Source organism: Chiloscyllium plagiosum, chromosome 11 (assembly GCF_004010195.1).
Source record: "Chiloscyllium plagiosum isolate BGI_BamShark_2017 chromosome 11, ASM401019v2, whole genome shotgun sequence".
NCBI classification, from domain to species: domain Eukaryota; kingdom Metazoa; phylum Chordata; class Chondrichthyes; order Orectolobiformes; family Hemiscylliidae; genus Chiloscyllium; species Chiloscyllium plagiosum.
Window position 1 is genome coordinate 54286391 of NC_057720.1, and position 15685 is coordinate 54302075.

General features: G+C 40.9%; 1 protein-coding gene across 23 annotated transcripts in view; it reads right to left on the minus strand.

Annotated features, from left to right (window-relative positions):
* Positions 1-15685, minus strand: part of lrrc7 (leucine rich repeat containing 7) — a 607301-nt gene that overhangs the window by 286568 nt on the left and 305048 nt on the right. For all 23 annotated transcript variants that reach the window (XM_043699350.1, XM_043699364.1, XM_043699344.1 and 20 more), the window contains one exon: positions 14140-14196. In XM_043699350.1, coding sequence (XP_043555285.1) covers positions 14140-14196 — 57 coding nt within the window. The remainder of the gene's footprint in view (positions 1-14139; positions 14197-15685) is intronic.

The following is a 15685-nucleotide window of genomic DNA, read 5'->3' on the forward strand; positions in this document are numbered from 1 at the left end:
GGTCAGGCTCACCAGTCTATAGTTCCCTGGCTTGTCTTTACCGCCCATCTTAAACAGTGGCATCACGTTTGCCAACCTCCAGTCTTCTGGCACCTCACCTGTGACTATCGATGATACAAATATCTCAGCAAGAGACCCAGCAATCACTTCTCTAGCTTCCCACAGAGTTCTTGGGTACATCTGATCAGGTCCTGGGGATTTATCCACCTTTGACCGTTTCAAGACATCCAGCACATCCTCCTCTGTAATATGGACATTTTGCAAGATGTCACCATCTATTTCCCTACAGTCTATATCTTCCATATCCTTTTCCACCGTAAATACTGATGCAAAATATTCATTTTGTATCTCCCCCATTTTCTGTGGCTCCACACAAAGGTCGCCTCGCTGATCTTTGAGGGGCCCTATTCTCTCCCGAGTTACCCTTTTGTCCTTAATATTTTTGTAAAAACCCTTTGGATTCTCCTTGATTCTATTTGCCAAAGCTATCTCATGTCCCCTTTTTGCCCTCCTGCATTCCCTCTGAAGTATACTACTAATGCCTTTAAACTCTTCTCAGGATTCACTCGATATATCCTGTCTATACCTGACATATGCTTCCTTCTTTTTCTTAACCAAACCCTCAATTTCTTTAGTCATCCAGCATTCCCTATACCTACCAGCCTTCCCTTTCATCCTGACAGGAATATACTTTCTCTGGATTCTTGTTATTTCATTTCTGCAGGCTTCCCATTTTCCAGCCGTCCCTTTACCTGCGAACATCTGTCTCCAATCAGCTTTCGAAAGTTCTTGCCTAATACCATCAAAATTGGTCTTTTTCCAATTTAGAACTTCAACTTTTAGATCTGGTCTATCTGGTCGCTGGCCCCAAAGTGCTCCCCCACTGACACTCAGTCACCTGCCCTGCCTTATTTCCCAACAGTAGGTCAAGTTTTGCACCTTCTCTCGTAGGTACATCCACATACTGAATCAGAAAATTGTCTTGTACACACTTAAAGATATTCCTCTCCATCTAAACCCTTAACACTATGGCAGTCCCAGTCGATGTTTGGAAAGTTAAAATCCCCTACCATAACTACCTTATTATTCTTACAGATAGCTGAGATCTCCTTACAAGTATGTTTCTCAATTTCCCTCTGACTATTAGGGGGTCTATAATACAATCCCAATAAGGTGATCATCCCTTTCTTATTTCTCAGTTCCACCCAAATAATTTCCCTGGTGTATTTCCGGGAATATCCTCTCTCAGCACAGCTATAAAGCTATCCCTTATCAATACAACTTTTTATGAAAATTCAGTAAAATGTGTAAAAGGTGTGACAGTCTTCCACAATTTTAATGACAAATTATAAAAATTGACTCAAAGTTAGGACAAATTTCTTTTTTTTTTGGTGCTCAGTCCATGGCTTTTTGGTTTTCTAAGTGACCATGGGACACTGCTGCACTGTGTTGCCGCCAAATCTGTCCCTGAGGGGTCTGCAACACCAATGGGCAGGACGGTGCCTCAGTGATTAGGACTGCTGCCTCACAGCGCCAGGGACCCGGGTTCAATTTCAGCCTCGAGTGACTGTATGCAGTTTGCAAATTCTCCCCGTGTCTGCGTGGGTTTGGGTCCCCTCCCACAATCCAAAGATGTGCAGGATAGGTGAATTGGCCATGCAAGATTGCCCGTAGTGGGATGTGGAGGTTAGGTGCAAATGTAGAGTAATCGGGTAGGGGAATAGGTTTGGATGGGATACTCTTCGGAGGGTTGGTGTGGACTTGTGGCAGAAGGGCCTGTTTCCACACTGGAGGGATTCCATGATTCAAGAAGGAAACATGCTAAAGCAGCCCCTGCTGCTGACTGGACCCAGAACCCAGCCTGTAGTACAGCCAGGAGGAGACTGTCCAAACTCGAGGCCCATGGCCCATCACATTACAACTTCCCAGTGCTGATTGACCATCCAAATTAACTCTCGAGAACCGAGAGATTATTCGCTCTGCCACTGCTGCAGATGCCGCCAAAACATCAGAGGAAAAAGGAGCGGAGCCCAGTTCGTCGATGCTGGAACAGCTGCTCAACCCAAAAGGACATGATCAGCCGCCCAACCTCTCTCCACCATCGCAGCCGCAGAAAGAAGAAATGAAGAATTTTAATCAATAAAGTTAAAGAAAATAAAATTCTTTGATTTGGCCAGTCCCGCGAGAGGGAGCAGACAGGGTTGGGAACAGGAATACCCCCGACCCTTCCACATTCTGTTGTGTTGTAGCAGCTGCAGCTTGGAATCTCGCTGAAACCCTGAAACCGGACACACACAATGCAGAGCGCAGAGTCCAAAAGGTCCCACATCCTGCAGCCACAGCAAACCCTATCTTACCAATGATATTATGTTAACTAATTAATAATTCTTTTTAAAGAAGTTATAATTAATAAACAATACACTCCCAAAGCAATGTATCCTGTATTCTATGCAGCCGTGCAGCTGCTGAGTCTGCGCCCACCGATCACCGTGCCTGCTGCACAGCAGCCAGGGAGAGCACAGGAAATTCCGAATAACTTTAATTGCTACCAAACAACTCTACAAATCTTATTCAAAACTTACAATTACTAATGCACTACCCGAGTAATAATCAGTAATGCTCAATTTGAGCTCTTAGCTGTTTCCCAGCGATGTCTTTCTTTCTATTTTGTATTCTTGTTTTATGCTTCCCAAATCTGAACTCGCCATCTCTCTTGCTGTTTTAAGCCTCTCCATTCACACACAGGTTCTGAATGTTCTCTCGTGCTATCTTAACTATCCCCACTTTAGCTTTGCCTCCCATCACATTACAGCTCTCTTGCATTCTTCAATCCCTCCACCCTCACCCAGTTCTGAATTCTGCTGCCCGTGTGCTTTTGAAGTCTTCTCGCGGGAACTGTCCTCACTGTGGATCTGAAATCTTCAGTGCTCTCTCGTGTTTTTTTAAAAAACCTCCTCACACTCACGCTGGTTCTGATCTCTCTGCCACTCTTTCCATTCTTATAGCACATCCCCGTCACAAGATGCAAAGGTTTCTAGGCCACTTTAAAGTAGATAGAAATTTTTTAAAAATGTGTTTACCATTAACAAAACAATCGAACAAGGCATTTATATCAAATCAAAATGATCTCAGCATTTCAGCACTCAATGTTAGTAGTGCAGATAATACAAGATGAAGTCTACATTAATGACAAAGTGAACTTGTATTATAGATCAGTATATAACAATACATCATACAAATATGAAAATTCATTTGTGAAATACGATGCTGTACCATGTGAAAATGTTACTTTACGTACTTAGGTAGGTTTCAACAAACTCTTTATATCCCATGGTAACAGAAGATGCAGAGAATCCCCTCTTTCCCCACCCACACATTGTAATCAGCTCCTCTCCCCACACCATATTCAAACCCCTATTCCTAAACAGCTTCTTCCCTCACAGACTACCCACTCAGTCAGCTCTTATCTCCATCCCCCCCCCACCCCCTCCTCAACTTTCATTCTGAGCCCCCACCTGGCACTCCCCATCTTCTGGGGACTTACTTCTCATCGTTGTTGCTGTTGGGCTGTATCTCTTGTTTTATAGGTGCTGCTTGGATACACACTGCTGGAAGAGGACCATTCTGGAGGAAGAGGAACTCAGGGTCAAAGGGCTCAAATCCTAGTAGTGTTAGGAATTAATACCAAAGTAGGCCAAGATTGTGGCTGGCCATAATCTTCCTCCTCCTCAAGGGTCAGAGCTCAAGCTTGATTGGAACTGAACTTTGAATTATTATGGTGTCTCAGATTGTAATATATCAGATTGTTCTTTTGACATACTATAAGTTTAATGTGCACACATAGATGAACTAATTGCCCTTTTGCCTTCCCCTTGGAATGAGTGGCGTTACATAGAGTTAGGTCTAGAATAGAGTGGTGCTGGCAAAGCACAGCAGGTCAGGGAGCATCCAAGGAGCAGGAAAATCGACGTTTCGGGCAAAAGTCTTTCAGTCCTTCAGCATCTGCAGTCATCACTTTTGCCTTAGATAGAATTAAGTTACTCGTCATTAAAACCAAATGAAAAGATCCTCCTTGGCATCATCAGATATTTAATGTCTAACTATTCAAATTTTTTTTAAATGACAAGGTCCGTTATTCCACATAATTAAAATTGGAGGGCTTAAGATCTGCTGTAGATAGCTCGCAAAATGTTGCCATGCTCTGGCACCATCTTGAACAACGTGTCAGTAACAACGTAGGGCACAATACAAAATGGAAAATTAATGCATGTAGAAAGTGGAATGCAGTAGTCATGAGTGACTTTAATAGACATAGACTGGGTTTGTAATCAGCTATGAAACAGAAAACAGTTGTTTTTGAATGAAGTGGTGACTTCAACAACTCACCCCTCCCTTGCATCTATTTGTTCAAATAAGCCACAAAATAAACCATCTCCCATTGGGTTAGTTAGAATGCCACTCAGAGGACAGGGCTTAAAGTGAAGATTGAGCAGCTTCATGCAGTAATATTTTGAAATATGGGCAGACACACAAACACTACAACAATTATAGAAATGAAAAAAGTGTAAAGGTATATGGGTTAGGTATCGGAGTCAGAAACCGCATTCAGGATGTCTTTCCTCCCAATGTTTTGCTTTTGACTAAAGGCAGAGGGATTCTGCCTATTAACCAATCCTAAATCTATGCTAGTCTATTAATGCAATTTGATGCACTGTAACTTTGTTTGTTAACCTCCTGTGTGGGACATTTAGCTTTCCAAGTACAACACAATCACTAGTTACATCTCATTGACTCTGCTTGTGACATCCTAAAAATAAATCTATCAGGTTTGTTAAACATGATTCCCACTTCATAAATCCATGTTTATTCCATTGAATCAGACAATTATCTAAGCATCTAGTAATCACATCCTTTATAATAGATTCTAATATTTTCACTATGACTGACATAGGGCTAACAGATTTGTAGTTCCCTGTTTCATCATCTTCCCATCTTTATGCACCTTTGAACAAGTAATATAATTTTGCAAGATGATCACCAAAGCATCAATTATCTCTAACCATTTTTTTCAATACCTGAAGATGATAGTCATTAGATCTCAGGAATTTGGTAATTGTCAGTACCAGTCTCCAATGCCATAATAAGTTCACGGGACCCTTGGATCTATTATTTTGCGGAGACTTCTTGTAAAGAGAGATTTCTCTATTTTTATTATAAATGCTGCCATAATTGTCTTTACTAATCTTTTCATTTTTACAAACAATTGAAAGTTTTGCAATTTAAAAAAAAAACATTTCTTGCTATCTGATTCTATTTTCTTTATCAATTTCTTTGGGTCCTCCTTTTGCTGAATTCTAAAATTCCCCATGTCTACAACCAATTTCATACTCATATCTATGACAGTGCTCACTTAGAAGTATTTTTGATTCAAACTTTATCGAAGATTTTAGCATCCTGTGGTTACACTTCACTAAAGGTTCTTTTACAACAAGAACATTAGTTAGTCCTTTCCCATTTCACAATACAAGAACTAAAATAACCTGAGGAGAAAGTGAGGACTGCAGATGCTGGAGAGTCAGAGTCAAATGTGTGGCACTGGAAAAGCACAACAGGTCAGGCTGCATCTGGACAGCAGGGGTTATGTGAAGGGCTTATGCCCGAAACATTGACTCTCCTGTTCCTCAGATGCTGCTTGAACTGCTGTGCTTTTCCAGTGCCCCACTTTGTGACTCTAAAATAACTTGTGCCATAATCGGGTCCTCAATATATTGCTTGAGAAAACTATTTCAAATGCATTCTAGGAATTCTTCCACAGCATCGGTATTCAATAACTTTACCTAGTCTATGTGTATTAAAGTCACTCATGCCTACTGCATTCCACTTTCTACATGCACTAATTTTCCATTTTGTACTGTGCCCTACGTTGTTACTGACACGTTGTTCAAGATGACGCCAGAGCATGGCAACATTTTGCGAGCTGTCTACAGCAGATCTTATTCTTACATATCTTATCGTCATTCTGCTCTTCTACACCTCAATTCTAAGTCTATTAGAATTACTAACCATGTTCTAACAGACCTATGTTAATTCTGATCTCTCTCTCTGCATCTTCTCGATATTTTGCACCTTGTTCTGTTATCTTCATGCACTTTGTACGGTATAGACAGCCTGTATAGCATTCAAAACAATACTTTTCACTGTATTTGGTACATATGACTGCAATAAATTTATCAATACTGGTTGGTAGGAGGTTAAACCATTTCTATCAATATTTGCAGCCCCTTGCTCACTCTAGCTTTACTTAAACAGATTCTATATCCTGTACATCTGATCATAGATCCTCTTTCATATAGGTACTTTATTATTAGAACTATTCCATTGCTTTTCGTTATCCTTCCTAAATATTGATTTTTTTTTATTATTAAGTTCCCAGTCTTGGTCACCTATAGCCACATCTCCATAACTGCAACTAAATTGAATGCTTTGACTTCTACATGCACCATCAATTCAGCTGTCTTCTTGTGAATGCTGTATTCACTCAGATAGATTTCTGCCTTTTTAACACTGTTCTGTAACTGGATTCTAGTTGATGCTAGAACTTGTTTCAGCTCCTTTCATTTACACTAGTTGCATCAAACTATTGAAGTCCTAAAATTGGGAGAGCCGACTGACAGACATGTCAAACAACAGCCTTGCGTAGTCACATGCTCAGAATCATTTTTCCAGACACATCCTAGGCAACATCTTCTCCACATGGGGAATTTGGTTGTTGCACTGAATGGACAGACCCAGAGGTGGCAGCACAATGGTATACAGTCGGAAAGGAGTTGGTCTGTGACTCCTTAACATTGATTCTAGAATCCATGATGTCTCATGGCATCAGGTCAAACATGGTTAAGGACAAATCTTGCTAACTACCGAGTACTACTACAGTCTCTTCAGCTACTCCTCTATGCACTCCACCATGTCGAATAGATTAGATTAGACTACATTACAGTGTGGAAACAGGCCCTTCAGCCCAACAAGTCCACACCAACCCGCCGAAGTGCAACCCACCCATACCCCTACATTTACCCCTCACCTAACACTACGTGCAATTTAGCATGGCCAATGCACCTGACCTGCACATCTTTGGACTGTGGGAGGAAACCGGAGCACCCGGAGGAAACCCACGCAGACACGGGGAGAACATGCAAACTCCACACAGACAGTCGCCTGAGGCGGGAATTGAACCCGGGTCTCCGGCGCTGTGAGGCAGTAGTGCTAACCACTGTGCCACCATGCTGAATACTGCTTAGAGGGTGGCAAGAATGCAGAATTTACTCTGGATGGGAACGTCAATGTCCATCATCAAGAATGGTATGACTTTAACACTAATAACTGAACTAGTCAAATCACGAAGGACATTGTTGCAAGACTGGGTGTCTGGCCAGTGGTATGGGAACCAAAAGAGAAAAACATATTTGACCTCATCTCACTATAATCTGTCTGACACAGCAGATGCATTTGCCCATGACAGTGTAAGAGTGATTACTGCAATCTTTTGGAGACAAAAGTCCCACCTTCACAATGAGGATAATCTCTATCATGCTGACACTATTAACATGCTAAAAGGGATAGGCTTTGATCTGATCCATAACGTGCTATGGGCCATCAGCACCAGCACCAGCACCAGCACCATCAGCATCGGCATCGGCATCAACATCAGCACCATCAGAAATGGACTTAAACACAACCTGAAAACTCAATGGCCCAACATATGCCCACGCTATCATTAACATTAGGCCAGTGGTTTAACACTGGTTGAAATGAAGAGTGCAGAAGGTCACACCAGGATAGGCACGAGCCACACCTAACAATGAGATATCAACTTGGTGAAGCTACAATAGAATACTACTTGGATTTTAACAGCAAAAAGCAGTAAGTAATAGACATGGCTAAACAATGGCAACATAGCACAAACAATGGTGAATTATGGTGGACATTTAGATATCTCACCACAAGTGGAGTACTGTGGCTACAACAGCAGGTTAGAAGCTAGGAATCCTGCAGTGAGTAATTCACCTCCTGACTCCCTAAAACCTTTCCAATCATCTACAAGGCACAAGTCAGGAATGTGATGGAATACATTCCATTTACCTGACTGAGTACAGTATGAATAATACTCAAGAAGCTTGGCACCATCCAGAACAAACTAGACCCTCTTGATTATCACCATGAAATAACTGCACAGAGGCCGATATCTTGTCACCAAGTCGCCCTTTATTTACTTGTGCATAATACACTGATTGTGGCCAGCCAGCTTGCAGTCATTCCTCTGAACTGAGATTATAAATCCTCTGTTTATACAATATTGTGTTCTGACTTGTATACAAATCAACTTACAAATGTGACCAGGAATGGAACCCATTTGTAACCTGGGGACATTCTGTACTAGATTAAGATTTTTTAAAACTATTTTCCTAATCAACCTGTTCATTGATGTTATTACACACCTCTGGACCATGTGGGACTTAAACTCAGGCCTCCCCGTCGAGGGGTAGGGACACTACCATTGTACCAGAGGCCCCATTCCCTGTTTAAATTGGTCAGCCAGGGCTTCCGGATTGGGATTGTTAATCTGGGCCAATCAAGGATCTCAGTCAACAAGATCCATCTGTTCCAATCACTACACACCACATCCACAAATATTCACTCTTTCCTCCTGAACCGGCAACAGAAAGATTATCTATACAATCCAGTCTTTTACTTTTTATTAATTAGAACTGAAGACGTTGGAAATACTCAGCAGGTTAGGCAGCATACATAGAGACAGGTAAAAACAATGACTGCAGATGCTGGAAACCAGAGAAGAGCTTTTGCCCGAAACGTCGATTTTACTGCTCCTCGGATGCTGCCTGAAATGCTGTGCTTTTCCAGCACCATTCTAATCCAGCATACATAGAGAGAAACACAGGTCAAAAGTCTATCAGTTCTGTTTCTTATTTGAAATTCTTAGTTTCTGGCAGTCTTTTGTTGTTTTTTTTCATGAATCTGTTCCACATCAAACATAAAGAGCAGAGATGGCTATCGTAAAACTAAACCATTCAAATATACAAACATGTCCTTAAATAATTTTTGTTTTACTGCTTTTACACCACTGAGATTTTTAAATAAAGTTTTCAGATTTATTTCAGAAGTATTATTTTAACCAAGGACCAAATATTAACATGATGCAACCTATAATTTTCTAGATTCTGGAAAAAACTAACAGCAGTTCCGCAGAGTGCTGTTGCTCTGTCTTTTTATGCTGTTGATCAGTAATGAAAGTGACAACATCCTTGGCCCTGCTGAATTAATGCTTCTGTAAGATCTTTGACACATGTTTCCAACGATCTGTTTGATATTACAGATGTAGCCCTAACTACTAAGATGTATATAAGAACCGTGGCCTCCTGCATAGCCAATGGCAGTGGTGTACCAAGTAAGCAAGGTTGCTTGCAGTTTTCGTGAAGCAGTGGCACAATTGCAGAATCACTTCCTCAGTTATCACCAGATACCTGTCCCTGGGTCTGTAGTAAATGATTATTATAGTGGCAACTACAAGAATTACAACTGGGACAAGGAGCAGCCCCTTCTGTGTTTGAGAGTATCCTTTTGGTAGAACTCTGCCAGTGTAATACTATATGCTGATACCAATTTTTTTCACATCTAGGAAGCTTAAGTAGCTACCAAAAGTTGGAAAGAAAATCAATCCAACACAAGAAATATCCTTCATTCATAACATACAACATAGAAATGGTATGAATAGTATAGTACAGAGAACAGTCTAACAAGTCACCTTTAAATCATCATGAGCTGAAAAATGTGTTGCTGGAAAAGCGCAGCAGGTCAAGCAGCATCCAAGGACTAGGAAAATCTATGTTTCGGGCATAAGTCCTTCTTCAGGAATGAGGAGGGTGTGCCAAGCAGGCTAAGGTAAAAGGTAGGGTGGAGGGGCTTGGGGGAAGGGTGTTGGGAATGCGAGAGGTGGAAGGAGGTTAAGGTGAGGGTGATAGGCCGGAGAGGGGGTGGGGGCGGAGAGGTTGACCTCCCCAATGTATAGGAGGCCACATCGGGTGCAGTGGATGCAGTAAATGATGTGTGTGGAGGTGCAGGTGGATTTGTGATGGATATGGAAGGATCCCTTGGGGCCCTGGAGGGAAGTGAGGAGGGTGGTGTGGCCTGGAGGAAAGGCGCCTCATCTTCCGTTTAGGAACCCTCCAACCACAAGGAATGAATGCTGATCTCCAGCATCTGCAGTCCTCACTTTCTCCTAGTTTAAATCATCATGAGGATAGCATAAGAAAGCTAGAATTACAGTACTTAATTTAGGATATTGAAAAGAACAGGTTAGGGTGACGACATTAGTTCTCTCTTCAAAGTTTATCAGTTGTACTTGTTGCAAATAGCAACAGCTTACATCTTGTCCAAAACAAAATACAACATGAGTTACGTAAATTGAACTCTTTAAACACAATTCCTAAAATGTCTGAACTGGTCAGTCAATCGGGAAGTCTCACAGGTATAGTACCAAAGCCTGGAGATTTCCATAGTGCTTAAGAAGCAAAATGTGTAAATGCACAGTATGTGTTCAGTCACAGATTTTAGCAAGGAAGTGTTGAGACCATTAAGTAGTTACTGTCAAATTAATAAAAATTTCATCATACACCTTATACCCTGCTCTTCAGTTTTATAAAGAGATATTTTCCTTTGAAATAGTTTCTTCCTCTGGTTTAGGAATGATCTTCCCTAGGTGACTGGGAAAGATCAAATTTTTCCCAACCTGATGAAGATGTTGAGTACCATTATCCATAATATGCTATTTAGTTTCAGGTTTCCCCAATCTGCTGCATTCTGAATTTCAATAGTTACAAGAGGAATTTTTCAATTGATTAAAACTTTGATATTAATGCTACATGTCAAAAAACTGATGTGCCAATATTTCAAGAAATAAAATCAAAGCATCATTAAAAGCGTATACATACTGCTAGAGTAGTACAGAGTCATACGGATCAAGGCATTACAAGCTATTGGTACACCCTGTGAAATTGCCTTATTAGTACAGGGATACAGTTTCTCTAGGATGGGATTCTTATGCACACAATCTCTCTCAAATTCGCACATCAGAAAGTGTATGGGGTTTGTCAGTGGAGTGTACTTGCCAAAGTCATAACCGGAACTGTGTCAATTCTGCTATCTCTATTTTTAACTTTTCCCACTCGATGATGATTAAAATTCTAACAGTGACATTTATACAAAACGCATTTGCTTCAGGGACTAGGGAAACTTTTCATTGATGAAATCAGCCATCAACTAACAATGCTACGTTAATGGATGGTTTAATTAAAACATTTCTAGTCAAAAATGGAGGGACTTCAAAATAGCCAAAACTTACCTGTCCAACTACATTACTAGCAAAATAAGAATTGAGAGCACAAATGTGGCATATGGGTGTTTTTCATGCATCACTATTTATTAAGGCAACTTGGTCAGACAGCTAAATGGGCTGCCAAATTCATTGTTAGCATACACTAATACCTACAGGGGTGTACAAAGTTAAAAATCACACAACACCAGGTTATAGTCCAACAGGTTTAATTGGAAGCACACTAGCTTTCGGAGCGACGCTCCTTCGTCAGGTGATGAAGGAGCGTCGCTCCGAAAGCTAGAGTGCTTCCAATTAAACCTGTTGGACTATCACCTGGTGTTGTGTGATTTTTAACTTTGTACACCCCAGTCCAACACCGGCATCTCCAAATCAGACCTACAGGGGTGTTAGGGACACATCATTCATTGCAGAAGAAATAAAACATTGTATTTCGATATTCATTCTTCTTTGAATTTTCATATTAGTATTACATTTACCATTCTGTGGCAAGTAGCTGAACTTACAGGTTCAGCTGGTCTTGCTTTAGAAAGGACATGGTGCAAGAAATCTCATTGGGGGTTCTTAATTTTGTACATAAACTCAAAGCCCTGAAAGGAATCTGGCAGCCAACTCCCTGGGATGGAGACACATTGGGTCATTACTGATACTTAGTTTAATTGACTCTCATACTACCCTCAGACACCAGGCCATTGCCACTTCATTCTTCCATGTCTATCATCAAACCCTGAATGGCAGGATACTCCTTGAAAAGCTAATGGATAGAATTAATATTTCCCTTTAGAGATGTGTTGAATCATCACTGATTCCAGATGCTCATTCGCAAGGTGGTTGTAAGTATAATTCCTGCACATAGAGTTTAGTCTTGAAGCAATCTACTAGACTTCATTTTTCACAATGGTCACCAACCTTGTCCATGCAGATGACTGTCTGATATGCTGAAGCCAGCCTTGTACTGGTAACATTGGGAGAGTCCTTCATCCTTTGATCCAGTTTATTGACTGCATCTGATAAATATGCCTGGTATTTCTGAATCTTTCAGTGCATTTTTACAATGTTTCTAATAGACAACTCTGTGGGCTCATTCTCTGCCTGGTACTGCCGAGATATGTCACTGATGTGCTTGCCAGGTTGTGCTCTCAAATCTAATCTAGAAAGGGTATCCACTGAGGTGGAAGTCTCTGAGCTAGTGTAAGGTGCAGGTGAAAATCTTGCCAGTGCGCTCTGAGGGCTTTGTGCCTTCTTCCTCAGAAGTAAAGGTGGAGTTGAGAGTTTCTGGTACTGCTTCTTCGGGGTGAAGATTTGTTGGATGCACCAGTAACTGCATAAAATAGGAGGGAATGAGTTATGTAAGTGTGAGAAAGGGTTTGTGCACTGTTATAATGAGAGAACAGCACAGCATATGTGAGCAGCTCTGCTCTTCTCCAGCCAGCTTGTCTCACACAGCAGGGGGAGCCTTGCGTCTCTTCTCTCTACTGCTGGTCTTTGACCTTTCAACCTAGTTTGGGATGATTATTCCTGCAATGAGATGAAAAGGAGGATTGAGTATGATGAAAATGGATGGCAAAGCAGTTAGTGGTGATGCAGGAGAAATGATAAAGTATCCCCAGTGAGTAAGTAGGAAGCGCAGCAAACAGTGAGAGCTCAAAGTTTGAGAGGATGAAATGAGTGAGAGCTATTGAATAGATATGATCAATGCAACAGTGAGCCAGTAGTCCATGAGCCTTGGTGAAATGTGAGTGCAATAGCAGAGTTATAGTGAGTGATGGACCTGAGAGAGTTAGGTAGCAGAGGGAAGATGGTGGAAATTACACTTGAGGAGCACATAAGATCATTAATCTTCTTTCTTCACTGCTACACATTTTGTTTCACCCTGGGGCACAGCACTGATCCAGGCTGCTTTCTTCAGGCTGCTTTCTTGGCCGAGACTAGGTCTCAAGGTGAGGCTTCCTTTGTCAGTGCAGGATAAGGTAGTGCCCTCCTATCCAATAACCCATCTATCAGCACCTCCAGATCCCCATCAGCAAAGTAAGGAGTTAAACTGCTTGTCTGGGTGTGGGCTTCATAATAACAATGTGTAAAGGGCAGTTGCTGCCTCGTAGCATGCAAAGTGGTGTGTAGCTGGGTTTTAAATAGGGTGCCAACGCCAAAAAGTTCCAGCTGCACTTGCACCTTTTCTGCCAACCAATTTCATGAGGACAGCCCTGTGGTGCCTGAATGCATATTTAAAAAGGTGAAGAATAGAAAATTTCTCGACAAAGTTGCTGACAGCTATACAGACTGGACACCATAGGTCTCACTTGATCAAACACTAAATCAAAATGAGAAAATTCAGCCATGTACAGTATGCATACACAAATATATATGTATTTCCCAGTTTTTACCACCCGTAGTCTATATTTAGATAGGAATAATAACCATATAAGATATTAGAGAACAGCAAGCAGGATAATTGGAATTGTATTCCATTATATGCCTTTATAAAATGATAGGAAAGAAGAAAATTAGAAAATATTTTTAAGTTTGGCTGCTCGTTACTAGCACTATCCACAACTTTATGTACCAGATTCAAATTGTTACCTTTTTAGATGTTTGATGTTTGCAATTCTCAATTAGGTAAGGGCATTCCTTGAAATTTAGAACTCACATTCATAGTATAAATTTGATTATTTCAGTACTCTAGATTCAGCTAGCAATCAATTGTTAAAAACTTTGTGTAAGTGTTAACTTACTTTGGTAGAGTTTTCAAATGATTTTCTCTCAGCTCTAGAATGCGAAGCTTGGTGAGCCTAAAAAAAGACAAACCAAAATTGTCAAAATGTACGAAGAAATATCAGCAAATTATTACATTCCAATTATTCCAATACTTTGAGTTGATAATATGCTCCAAGTGCCAGGTTATGTTTACTTGCCCTTCACTGAATTGACCTTGATTTGAGTAGAGTTGAACTAAGGAAACTGGCTGGATAGGAGGAAGTATGGATCAAAAGTAGATCATGTTTAAAAATACTGTTTGTATTGTACATTAAATTGACTAAAGTTCAAAAGCACTTAGTTTGCTGAGGTGGTGAATTCGCACTCGATCGCCTGGCGAAGGAGCAGCACTCAGAAAGCTTGTGATTTCAAATAAATCTATTGGACGATAACATGGTGTCGTGTGACTTCTGAGATAAATACAAGGCAAAGAAACAGGTCAGGACAGCAAAGAACACTAAAAGAGATGCCCACCATACAAATATACTCACAGCAAATGATATGCAAATACTTACACAATTTTACCTGCTTCACAGTCATCCTTAAACATGCAGCATCCATCACTGGATAAGTGGCATTCATTCACAAGTCTGTTAGATTGAAATTTATAGAGTACAAAACACAAGTGAGGGTGTCATCGTAGAGGTCACCCACCAGAAAGTGTGCAAAACCTAGTTGCACAGAAAGATGTTTTGGAGATAAATTACACATCTGCATCAAATATGGAGAAACTGAAAGCTCACAGCTTATTAGTGACATAATTGAAAATACATCTGACGTACACTCTGTCACCAATGAAGAAATAAAGAAGAAACTAAATATGATGATCATTGAGCGGTTGTTGAAATGGGGCACACATGATATAAGAATAATTTTGCCTAAAGGGGGAGGTGTGTGAGACAGTAGTCTTGATGAAAATGGACCAATAGAAGATTTTGTTATTTGCTCCTGTCAAATTAATTGACCTATAAGAGCAGCCCTGGGAGCAGGTTTGTGATGGGAACCTCTTCTTCATATGCAAATCCTCTCTGTTGCATATTATATCAGATGCACAAAAGTACTGTTAATATTGAATCATCATAGAATCCCTCTAATATGGAAACAGGCCCTTCAGCCCAACAAGTCCACACCAACTCTCCAAAGAGTAACCACTCAGACCCATTCCCCTACCCTATTACTTTACATTTACCCCTGACTAATGCACCTAACCTACACATCCCTGAACACTGTGAGCAATTTAGCATGGCCAATTCACCTAACCTGCACATCTTTGGATTGTGGGAGGAAACCGGAGCACCTGGAGGAAACCCACGCAGACATGGGGAGAATGTGCAAACTCCACACAGACAGTTTATCAAGGCACATGAAGCACATCTTCAAAATTTCAATCGCTTACTCAATGTTGCACTTGGTTAGTCATAGGTGTTTTGTTTTTGTGGCTCCCACTTCTCATTGATAGGCGGTATGAGAAGAATTTGAGAGGGTCATCCCATGTTTTCCATCGGTCAGCTATTAATTCAGTTT